A 12,402-nucleotide genomic window follows, 5' to 3' on the forward strand; every position below is an offset into this window, starting at 1 on the left:
GACCATTCTGGCCTGACTTATGGCAGCAGCTGCAATGTACCGCTCTCGAGGCAAAAGCCTCAAAGGTTTGTGTGGTGACATCTCAAAGATGACCCAGACAACTGTGGACGTGCGTAATCCTTCAGTATGGGCATGCACCTAACAATTTGCACACTGACCCCAGCACTTTCCTTTAAGATCATGTATTTCCTTCAAGGGCTAATTATAAATAATAGCCACCATTTATTAAGCACTTACTGTGTGCCGGGCACTGTGCTAATGCTTCTCATGTACAACTTCAATTAATCCTCATGATCCTTATAAAGTAGAAACAACTACATTCACAGATGACGAGACTCGTATCCAAGGCTAAGGAGTAAACAGGGGAGGGCAGGATTAGCCACAGGCCTCTCGGCTTCAGGCCTGTGTTCCTAACCCCCACTTGCTATGCTGTTTCAAGACCCTGACGCTCTGTGTCCTCATCTTTGCTTAGGAGGCCAGTAAAGGCGTAGATGTCATCCTGGCCCCCGGGCCTCTGCTCCAAGCTCATCACCTCTCTTGGGTCTCCACTGCAGGGTGGTAACTGAGGCTCTGAAACAGAGTCCTTCAAGTATGACGGACAGAGCTGCTTTATCATAAATGCCGTTGTCCTCAGGGACAGGCAACCCTCCTAGAGGAGGGAAGAGTATCTTTCCAACGACTTTGCTTCCAACGTTAATCTCCAATTGCTTTCCATCACAGCTTGCTTTCTTTCTTTTATACTAATGAAACAGTTAAGACAATTCTGTCCACTTTCTTTTTATTTGTTAAACTGCTAAAAAGTCATCAGGGGAAAACATTAACAAAAAATAAAATCGACAGAGATTTAAATACCAATGAAATCAAATCCACTTTTCATTCCTACGCTGTTATGTGCCTAAAATGATCATCTCAGGGTAAGCCACCCAGGACCCCTGAGTTGTATGGGAAACATCACTCACAGCACCGGCTTCGCCAGGGCACAACTGGTGTGCACTGACATGAACCCTGGTTGGTAGGAGGGGAGCAGAGCAAGGAAAGAGTACAGTGGAGCCAATGCCTAAGGGTTGCTCGCATTTGACAAGGAACGTGGTGAGAGGCAGCCACTTACTGGCGACCATGCAGATCATGCCTTCTGCAGTTCATGGGGAGGCTGCAGGTGGTGCAGGCCTTGAACTTCAGGTTCCTTGCCCCTGTATGTGTTCAGATCCTCCCCACTGACTTGTGCGCTGGCAAGAAACCACAGATAATGCAAAGCAGAGCACATCACCGTGCCAGGGTCACCGAAAGGACAAGGACAGACGAACAAACCAACCAGGAATATCACTTTTAAGGGGAAGGAAAGCAGCAAAAGCAGAAGGAAACCCAGGAGATTAAAGTGAAAGGGAAGCATCCCTTTGTTCTCCATCAGCTGGTGGCTTTCTGTCCTCCAAAGTCACGATTTCTTAAGTTGGTTTTCTTTCTTCCTCATCTTCTCTTACTTTAAAGAGTTTCAGCACAGTCCCTAGGACAGTTCATGGTTTCAGCTCTTGATACCAACCTCAAACATTAAAATCAAATCAATCCAGAGGGCTGGGAGGAGAGTAAGCCCTTACAACTAAATTTAAGCTTGTTCTGACACCGAATTTGTGCTCCCAAATGTGGGGTGGGGGTCGGGGGTTCCAGAGGCCCCCACCCAAGTGTAGAAGAAGGGTAGAAATATGAGCAAAAATACAGAACCCTCTCTGTTGTACAGCCTGCAAAGTGAGGAAACAGGAAGCTCTGTTCAAGAGGGTAGGAAGAGATTAAAATTCTCAGGAGGTCAGTGAGGTGGCCGGTGAAGTCAATCTGACATGGGGGCTCTCAAAGGCACACTTGCAGGAATGGAAGGGGTTAAAGCTTCAAGTAGAAACAAAATGTATTTTAAATACTTAAATACTGATAAATATTTACTTTAGGTGCTCCTGAGGGTTTAAAAAAATATTTTGTCTCAATTTCCTCAGTGAATTTTAAGACAAAATTGGCATCACGTCAAACCCGAGTCGTGGTTGTATCTGATCTGACTGAAGCATCCAAGGTGCTGTGGAAACAGTCACTTCAGCTGAGATGCCTGAAGCTCCACAGCACGTGTGGCTTCACAAGGGCCTAAGGAGACAATCGCCTTGATTGTGCTGAGTCGCTCTCCAAGGTGTGTGCCCACAATGCCCAGGAGCCACCAAGACCAAACCACCACCTGCAGAAGAGGCAAACTGTTCTTAAAGAGCTGTAAACAGACGGTCTAGTTCCAAATGGTCCAGGTAATACTGGGATGCCACAGAGCTCCAAGGAGCCAGGTTACTTTCTAAGAGAATCGTCATCTCTGTTGCCTGCCTACTTGGGGAAAGCAGAAGGAATCAACAAGTTAACAGCTAGCTTAGGAAGGCCACAGGACAAAGGGGAAGATTACAAAGTTGAGATTCTTAACTTTCAGGCTTCCAAAGACTTTATATTTAAACGGGAACTGAGGTTGGAGGCACCATCCATGCACAAATGCAATGTCATAAACAAGGTTCAGCCACAGCAATAATGCCAAAACTGCTAATCTTCTAGGCTAGCTTTCTCTTGTGGATAAGGACCCCACCTGATCTAACAGTCTTTGCCAAAGAAGGACTGGCAACAGGCCCAGAGCAGAGAGTCTGGAAGGCTAAGTGCTGAGCTACAAGCAGTTGGACACCACAGTAAGTAGGCACATGGTAGTTTCCTCATCTTAGGGAACACACAGAGCAGTTTCTGGAACACATACCACGCTCCCTGTGAGCTGGCCCTTTCTTGGGCTTGGCACCGGGGGGCTTTCCCACCAAGACCGCACTGTAAAAGGGAATAGCTAGGGGAAAGGATTCAACATGATGTAACAGGAGAAAACATACTTATCAGACAGACTGGTGAGAGCTGGCTGAAAGCCAGGACTCAGGGCCAGCTGTAGCAGGCTTGTGCTTGGGAAATGCTAACATGAAAAAGGGGAGTGTGCGGATGAGAAATGCAGTGTTTTGAAATTTAAATCCTAAAGGCAAAATAAAAATCCTCTTTCCATTGATAAGAAATAACTCAAAAGTCCACATTTAAGTGGTGCCAATATCTCCTATGTCCAGGCCATGGTTTAGAGACTGGTATCTTGTAATTTCCTGTATCAACCAAAGAAATGTTCTAGCTAATTACACCTTATCTCAGAAATGACATGAAAGTAAAAACCCAGGCCTTGTCTGGGTGACAGGTGAACACCACAATCACAAAAAAAGGAGCTGCTCCCACGTTAGTCGTGCATCAAAGAGGCCAAGCATGTGATACCCAACCCAATCACCAGTCAACAGCCAGACAGAAAAATGCATGTCACAAACAACGGCAAAAATCACTTCTAGAAGGAATTGTTTCCTGGGATTCTCTTCCAAGATCAATTGCCACGTTCTATAAACATGGATGGGTGTGTCCAATGTGCTTTGCAAATAAAAAGAAGTCCATAAGGTAAAACAGTATCTTTTGATGCTTTAAGGATCTCTCATGATACTGGCATCTCAGGATCCCTTACTGGTCCCCTAGTGACACCAGAAACAGGGTTCCAGAAATATTTCTAAGAGGTTTCTCTGGGTACCCAAGCCTTGTAAAAGATAAGAAAGTGAAAAAGGTTTTAGGGCTTAAAAAACCCACATAAAAGAGGGGAGGGAGGGGAGGAGGGTAGAGGGGGAGAGGGAAGGAGGGAGGGAGGAGGGACGGAAGGAAGGATGGAAGGAAGGCAGGAAGGAAAGCAGCCTATAAATGGAAAAGGCAGTCTCTGAGGATCAGGTTTTAAGGGAAGGAAAGAGAACAAATGTGGGTTTTGGCAACTGCAACCAAATACAATTGTCAGAAAATTCCAGTCAGACACCAGAATGTTTTCTGAGACATGGAGGGAGCACTCAAAGACCAGTGGACACTAGATGGACAGCTGCTGCTCCATAAACACTGTTTCATGATGACCCTGGCACACAAATGTGGAAAAAAAAGCCCTTGGTGGGTAACTCTCCTCAGTCACAAAGGGCAGGATGGGGCCTGGCACTGGGCATCCCAGCAGAGAGAGCTTTTCACAGGTCCTCGCTGGGGGGCGGGGGGAGCGGAGTTTTCTATAGGCTACTGTACCCTGCCAGCACCTGAAGCATGTGAACCTGAAACCTCCACTGTGCATCTTACACATGCCCTTTCTTTTTCTAACTCCGAGAAGGCCAAATAAGATTTACAGGTGGCTCTTCAGTGTCTTTAGGAGAGTTCTGGTATTAGTCTGTTCCCTAAATTCTCGGTCTAGTTACCAGCAAAGTAGAAAAAGGCAGCACAGCCTCTGCTAAAACACAGCAACAATTTTATCTGAACCAGGACGGAGATCTCCCCCTCTTTGTAAACAGAGTTGGCTCTATAATATATATTTATATATTTATATAATTCTTTTCTTAATGGAGATTTGATCCCAGCCTGGAGTGAGTGAGGCTGGGAATTGGCGTTTTGGTTTATGAGAGTAATTTTTCCTCTGTTTTCTCAATTCTCAGTCCAAATGCTTGCACGCTGGAAAATTCCAAATTAAAAGCCACAGGAAGGGAAAGGGATTTAGAACACATTATCTCTTTGCTCGCACAAAGTACAAGGCGTTTGTTTTTGGATAGTACTTCACATTCTGTTTCTTGTCCATGAGTCCTCCAAATATGATGAGTTCACCCCTGCCCTGTACTACTGTATGCAGGCTGGTTTCTGGAGGTCCAACCACAGAACTGCTATTAAATACTTTCCATTTGACCCGCCCCTTCTCCTTGGTGTCTTTAATGTCCAGCACGTACATCTGCATGGGCTTGCAGTTCATACTCTGGTACAAAGGTTTGCCAACATTTAGGGACTGCGGAGGGTGGTGGCCCAGACGGCGGGCAATGGGAGGTAAGGAATGTCCATCTCCTTGGGCAGGCCCTGGACGGGGAACGGGCACTGTTTCTCCACTGCTCAGGTTCTGGCCCCCAGGGGAGCCTGGAGAAGACCCCAGAGGAGGACTCAGTGCTGCAGAGGCCGGGGGGCCTTTGGATGACATTGCTTTGATGGCTTCTAGGCTCCGACGCAGGGCACCTGGGGAAACGGCTCCTGCAAGGGCACTGGCCACATGCGGTGGTGTATGCACACCATTCGTCTGTTCAGAAGAGTGTCTCATACTTCCCCCAACTGTCCTGCTGTCCACACCATCCATATGATTGCTACTGGAAGTAGGTTTCAGATCCCAACTCAGATCTATTGATCCTAATCTTAGATCTTTCTGATCTGGTAGTGACCCTCGTCGGGGGGCCAAAGAAAGTCCCATTTTTAGGTCATATCCTTCAGTGGTAGATGGTGTGCTAGGAGAGATAGCCTGTACAGGGCTGTCCAAGGAAGAGCCACCTACAGCTGCTGATCCTGGAGATAAACTCCCACCATTGAGGATGGGAGAACCATCTCCTCTGGCTGGGGAAAGGCTTCCTTCTCGAGAACTTGAGGGAGTCTGCCTTTGAGCTCTGGGCCTCAGTGTTCCCCAGCGGCCATTAACACAGGGAGCTTCATCCGTACTTCTTATTGGAGACTGAGAGCGATATTCTCGGGTTTCGGGAACCAGGGCTGGGGGAGTGGCACTGATAGGTGAAGGGCGAGAGTTCAAACTGGGGCTGAGTGGGGCTCTCCCACTAGGAGCCTGACTGAAGACCACCACACACTGCCCCACCTGGAAGACAGAAGATTTGTGCTCAGTTCTGATCATTTAACCATCAAACATTTTATGATGAGCATCTGCAATGTGCCAGGCATTCTGTAAGTACCTGAGATATGGAGATGAAAATAATGTAGCCTGCCCTTTAAGCTAGAAGTAGGTGTAGACATGGGAACAATTTGTTGCTATAGTGTGACACATGCTATCATTCGAATTATGTCTACAGAATAGGGTAGAGTGGAGGAAGGAACAGGTTTTTGTTTGGGGGACCCTATGGCAAGTTTTACAGACAAAGAGATGCTTAAAGCTGGGGCCTAAAGGATGAGCAGGACCCACATAAGTTTTTCCATCTAGCGGCTGATGTATGTCAGAAATGCCCATGTAGCTACGGTTAATGTCCACCTCTTTTGGGACATCAAGGGTGTTTTCAATTTCCATACAAAGCTGCTTGGGAATCTGACGAGTTACTCTGGCTTCCCAGTTATGGGCCTCTCCTTCTGCTGGCCTGTCAGCTCTCTGCTTACCCGGCAAGCTGGATGGCACCACAGTTCCGGAGCCCCATGATCTTCATTTTCTACCTTGAGTGGCTGCCAGGCCCAGGGACCTGAGTGTATGTGCAACAACCAAGCATCCTTGAACAGCTGTAAGAGAAGGACCAACAACAGGAGTCAGGTACATGTTACAAAGTACACACACACACACACACAAAGCTGGAATCTCAAATTTGTGCTATCTGGTAAAGAGAGTGTGTGGGCTCTTCAGAGAGAACAGCAAAATCTTTGGCCATTCATTCATTCACTTATTACCACTGGCCTAGCACATAAAATTGTACTTGTGACCCCATGAAAGAGTTTTAAGTGAATTTTGCCTGCGGTTTTGTGTGTGTGTGTTGATGGACAGGGTAGATAATACATACCCAAATGTCTGAATCTGCGTTCTGAAATAAATTCCATGTGAACTCTGGCTGTTATCAACCTGCTTTGCTGTCCTACCCCTCCTTGAAAGAATGACAGCAGTAAACTTCATAGCCTAAAGACTAAGTGGAGTAGGAAGACTATAGACATGCATGTTCAAGAGATGAATGTTTCTGATGAAAAGCTTCCCTCCTCCTCCCTACAAAAAAGAGTGGAGAGAAAGGCCAGAAAATACCACAGACATGGCCATATTTTACACTCTTACAAGATGAGACAGGGGAAGCAAGTTTTGAACACAGCAGCATGTCCATGAGAAAGCCACACCAGCAGTACTCACAGCATTGGGACCGCCACACCCTCCGAGGATTAAGATAGTTGCATCATCTATGACAATCTGAGGAGAGGAAGAAATTTAAAATAAACCTACAAAGACACAGGCATCTGACTTCTTATACTTCAGCGGTATATAAAAATAGTCTACTTAGCTCCCAACTGAGAGTATTCTATTTACCATAGGTTCTCCATTCCCCCAAACCAAGTCAGTTCTGATCCTTGTAAACAAATTACTGATGATTCACCTGAATGGATTCTTTGTTGATCAAATATTATTAACATGAGAGTGCCAACCACATAAAATGCAGGTTTCTCTTGAAAAATAAAAAAGTAAGTGCTTTTGAGAGAGGCATAATATAAAGCCACCAAAAATAATTACAATGCATTAGAAGTTGAAAAATAAATACCAGCAAAAAGGGATGATAAATTCTCTTGGGCTTACATATGTTGGCATCTTACCTGACTCCCTCCTCCCTCTCCTGTCCTAACTGAAAGATGCTACAGTGTTTGCTGAATAGTTATTTTTAATTCCTAAGCACCTGAGATTGGCCACCTCGAGGATGAGGACTAGGGCCGGAGATGTTTGGCTTGGACCACGCCCACTGCTCGAGGTCAAGGACCCAGACATCGTTGCTCCTATAAGATAAGAACATAAGAATGAAGGAGTTGGGAGCTCTCAGGGATCACAAGAACTGATATAAATGAGGTTACATTTATAAGGATGCCCTTAAAAGTGTCATTTTCATAGTTAGCATTCAGATTATATTTTTCTTCCCCTCCTTTCCCTGAAAGGAGACATTCAAACCTCTGCTTTTCCACTGACCTATAAGGCCACATTTGAGTCATGTATGTAGCCAAACACGATTACCTCAAGTAAGAGTTAATTAACTGGTGGTAGCAGGAAATAACTACTAGTCAAAATACACTCTTTCAAAGGCAAAACCCACAAGGAAGAGAAAAAAATTATTCAAAAGGCAGTTCTATCATCGTCCAGGAGATACCTATATATTTTGCCTACAAAAAGTAATTTTACCATGGCTAATGAAAGTTGCAGTTTTATCAAGGACAAAGTGACATCTCCAACCCTCGAGGGACCAGTGTGGGAAGGACAGACTCCTAAATGGCAGTCTCTATTCTACGGTCCTCTCTCTAAGGTCATTTATTCACACAAAGGAACACAGGAGTAAGAGCGCCAATACCTTAAGCCCTAAATCCTCTCGTTTGGAGGGCAGAGCTTACAGTCTCCTGCACAACTGTTTTAAAATAAGAAGGAGAGTATCCTGAGAGAGAACAGGGTGGGGTCTGGAATGGTTTTACTGCTGACAGCTCATCAACTTCCATCTCACAGCACAGGGGAAATGCCTGCTGCTGCTGCTAATGCCCAGCAGACAAGCAGTGGTTCCAACAGGCTGCTCTGGCTTTGGCCCTGACCCGAGCTGGCCAGCCGTGGCCAGAGAGGGAGGACAGTGGATAGGGAGAACCACCTCACAGAGGTGTGTCAGGCCTGACACAGTTTTCTTGCTCCTACCCTCTCCCTCAACCCAGCCCATTTGGAGAGTGAACCATTGCCACTTGCCCTGTCAATCCACCTCTCTTCTTGAGAATGGCTGCGCCGCAAAGGAGAGCAAATAGAAGTGCTCTGCTTCTTGGAAGGGGGCCTTCTGTAGGCACAAGTAGGTAGAGACAAGGTGGAGGCCCCGTAAGAATTTGATCTCACTCAACTGAACTACATTCCAAACAAAAAAGATCCTACATAACAGCCCTGATTTTATGGATTTTATTTATTTTTCAACTTATTGGTCTATAATTGGAATCAAAAAATGGAATACTAGGGTGAGATAACTAATTAGATTAATTAGAACCATGTTTAGGGATACTGACCCTGCCTAGTTTGCTCTTCTGATCTGTTATTTATTCCAGGAGAATTTACCTTCAGGTTGATAGGGCACAAACCAAATATACTTACATTTGCCGGGATCCTAGGGAGCCACCAAAGACAATCATTTTATCTTCTATCACACAGGAGGAATGGCCGGCCATGGGAGGTGGGCCATGGGTCGTCACAATGCAGTTCCACCTAATATAAAAAGACAGGAGGAAGCCAAGAAGTCAGCTCCTCCACTTCTGGTCTTATGCATTTAAGGTGCAAAATGGTAAGGAAGCATCCATTTAAAATAATAAACCTATCACCTTCAGGAGAGATACTGTTAGGGTAATAAATGAGGATGGCATAAGGCATTTATGCCTTTTCTACAAATCTGCTACAGTTATATTCACTTTCAACTTCTCAAGGTGTATGGCTTGGAGGTAGAGTGGAGAGATGAGAAAACAATGACAAGGGACTCCATTCCGGTTCCTTGCCTGCTTCAGCCTCGTTGACTGAAGGAGTACCACCTGCTACTTCTTTCTGCGGTCCTGATCTGATCAGTAGCAGTTGCCACGAGCCCTGTAATAAGTAGTCCATTATAAGGAACAGGGGTTACTGTCATTAAAAAAAGACAAGTTTGAAAAACAACTGAGAGTCAGTCTTGGGCACACAACAGGGAATAAAGAATCATCTGGATCCACAGCACTCCTGGGGAGTCAATAGCCAAAGTTGAAGAGCTCCCTATTCCTTAACTGGCTCATTCATTATTCTTGCAAGAGAAATAAATCTTTTTTTATTCTATCTTTTCTCTTTGGAATAAGGGACTTTAACTTCAAGTTTTAAGGGGGTCCTGTACACCCTCTGAAACTATAGGCAAAATCTGTGCATATGTAAAATTATTTTTCTGGGAAAAGAGTCCAAAGTTTTCATCAAATTCTCAAAGAGGTTCCTGGATGCACATAAATAAGATGAGAAATCCAGTCATTTGAAATCTTCTACTCCAGACTGAAAAGATCTTTTCCTTGTGGCTTACCAGTTTTTAGAGGGTGAGTAAGTATGTATTTCATCAAAGAATCTCTCTGGTTGGTGTAGGGGATAAGGGCTTGGCCGCGTCCAGCCACCAAACAGCACCAGCAGGTCCTTGTATACAACCAGAGTCGCTCCAGCTTTGGGGGAAGGATAGGACCCTGGGAGAAGTCAATAATACCATGGTTAGGATTTGGGGCCTCACAACAAGCCACAGTAGGCTGTCTATAGATCACTTTTCTGGAAGAGTGACAAAACAGGAACCAATACTACAAAGCATAAGGGAGAGGAGGAGACAAAACTGGATTTGCAGGTCTGACAGAAAATCACCAATTTATACATCTTTTATAATTGAAACAGAGAAACCTGAGTTAGAAGAAAGTTACTTAGCCTCTCTCAGGCTCAGTTTGTTCATCTGAAATTATGGATGAGAGTACCTATCTCATAAAGTTGTTCTGAGTTTTAAACAGTATACTCAAAGCACCTAGCACAGTGCCGGGCACATAGCAGGTACTCAATAAATGTTGATTCTCCTGTCCATCCCTTCAATGAGCTTAACAGAGGTCACAAAGGAAAGCATGTAAGGGACCCAGGGAGGAGGATATACAGAGTTGCTAGATACCCAGATGCAACTTAAAAACAAATAAAAAAAATGCAGTTCTCGTTTGTCCTATAAGTCAAATGTTAACATAGGGACCTCTAGGCCCCTAGCTATGGGCCTCACTAGCACAAATGTAAGTAGACATTCAAGGCTGGACATGAAAGCATTCCAATGCAACTGCAGGCCTTATGCCAAGAGTGGTTACTAAGGCCCTCCAGGCTGGACCTCTGGGCTATGTTGACCAAATGTCAAAACAACAGAAATGTGGCTTATGCTGGAAAACTTCAGGAATAACAAACGTTCCACAGGAGCATAATTTTTCATTTTTTTATCTCTGAAACAATTGCCATTTCTCTCAATCCTTTACTCTACATGTCACCTTAGTTTGCTCAAGACCAAAGTAACCCATCTCATCCAGGTGTCAGTAAATACTGGAATATTAAAAAGAATTGTTGTTGTTGTTAAAGCTATAGGATCTATTTTTCAAAGGAAATCTTAAGAAGGAATCCCAGCAGTATATCAACCTGATAGCAGTTTAGGTGCTCCAATTTAAGTGGGCAAGTTAGGCCTCCCCCTTCAGCAAGGAGTTATGGGTACACAGGTTTGAAAACCCCTGCTCAGACTGCTTTAATGGTGTTGATTACACAGTCTTGAGGTTGAGAACGTAGAGCAGAGGTCTGTCTTCCCTGAGTAACAACATGATTTACCAGAAGGTACCAGGCCTCAGAATATGCAGTAAGCATCTAAGAACACTTAGTGGCATCAGATATTTAGCATAAACCCCTAATAGAACATGTGAAATATCAACCAAATCTTCAAGTTCTTGCTCCTACCTTGGAACTCATAAGTACTGTGAAAAGGTTGGAAAAAGCTAATAAAATATGTAACAGACTTTGGCAGGGTAGTGACTTAAAAATTTGTCTTTCCAGACTGAAATTTGGATTTGAATTTGAGATACTGGAAATTCTGGCTTTTAAATCAAGCGTACAAAGTGAAGCAGCAGACCAAGGGTCCCACAAATAGCAAAACATGGAAACAAACAAAAACAGAATTTTTAATGTAAATTGAGCAACTTGTATCCAAAAAGTTTAAATGCGTATGCTTTGAATCAGCAATTCCATTTCCAGGGATTAATCTAATGTCTAATGAGATAGCGGGCCAAGTGAAAAAAGAGAATATACAAGGATGCTCATCTCCAGTGTTGAAACAGATTGAGGAATACCCATGTAAAAGAGTGACGTGAAAATTAAATGAGTTAAGGATTTTCCAGTCAAGGTGGTGGAGTAGGAGGACCACGAGCTCCTCTCCACGACTGCAATGAAACCACAACTACTGCTAAATAATCATCGAAAAAAAGACTGGAACCTAGCAAAAAAGATCTTCTTCAACTGGAAACATAAAGAGGGAACCACAATGGAACAGGGGAGGGGGGCGTGCTTATGATATAATCGGGCCCCATATCCCTCCAGGGGTGCGGCGGCCCACAAGCTGAAGGCTAATTAAGTCGCAAAGGGTCTCCCACAGGAGTGAGAGATCTAAGCCCCACGTCAGTCTCCCCAGCCAAGGTTCCAGCATTGGGAGGAGGAGGAGACCCCAGGACATCTGGTTTTGAAAGCCAGTGGGGCTTAGCTCCAGAAGCCCCATGGGACTGGGGGAAACAGAAACTTCATTCTCTTGGGAAGCATACACAGAATCTTGAGTGTGCCAGGTCCAAGGGCAGAGGCAGTGATTTCATAGGAACCTGGACCAGGCCTTCCTGCTGGTTTTGGAAGGTCTCCTGGGGACATAGGGGATGGCTGCGGCTCACCCAGGGGACATAAAAGCTGATGGCGGACATTCTGGGAGTGTTCATCTACATGAGCTTTCCTGGAGCCTGACATCTTGACTGGATCATTAGCACCAAGACCTAGCCCCACCCATCAGCAGACTCCCCAAGCCACAAACGTCTCTAGACACAGCCTTGCCC

General features: G+C 44.9%; 1 protein-coding gene across 1 annotated transcript in view; it reads right to left on the minus strand.

Moving 5' to 3' along the window:
* Positions 1-761: 761 nt before the first annotated feature.
* FBXO42 (F-box protein 42) overlaps positions 762-12,402 on the minus strand; it is an 84,237-nt gene continuing 72,596 nt past the window's right edge. Inside the window, exons 5-10 of the mRNA XM_032495281.1 lie at positions 9,843-9,996; positions 8,909-9,019; positions 7,482-7,578; positions 6,947-7,003; positions 6,220-6,336; positions 762-5,710 (exon numbers count right to left, since the gene is read on the minus strand). Of these exons, the coding sequence (XP_032351172.1) occupies positions 4,595-5,710; positions 6,220-6,336; positions 6,947-7,003; positions 7,482-7,578; positions 8,909-9,019; positions 9,843-9,996 (1,652 nt within the window). The 3' untranslated portion in view covers positions 762-4,594. The remainder of the gene's footprint in view (positions 5,711-6,219; positions 6,337-6,946; positions 7,004-7,481; positions 7,579-8,908; positions 9,020-9,842; positions 9,997-12,402) is intronic.

Source organism: Camelus ferus, chromosome 13, assembly GCF_009834535.1.
Source record: "Camelus ferus isolate YT-003-E chromosome 13, BCGSAC_Cfer_1.0, whole genome shotgun sequence".
NCBI lineage: Eukaryota > Metazoa > Chordata > Mammalia > Artiodactyla > Camelidae > Camelus > Camelus ferus.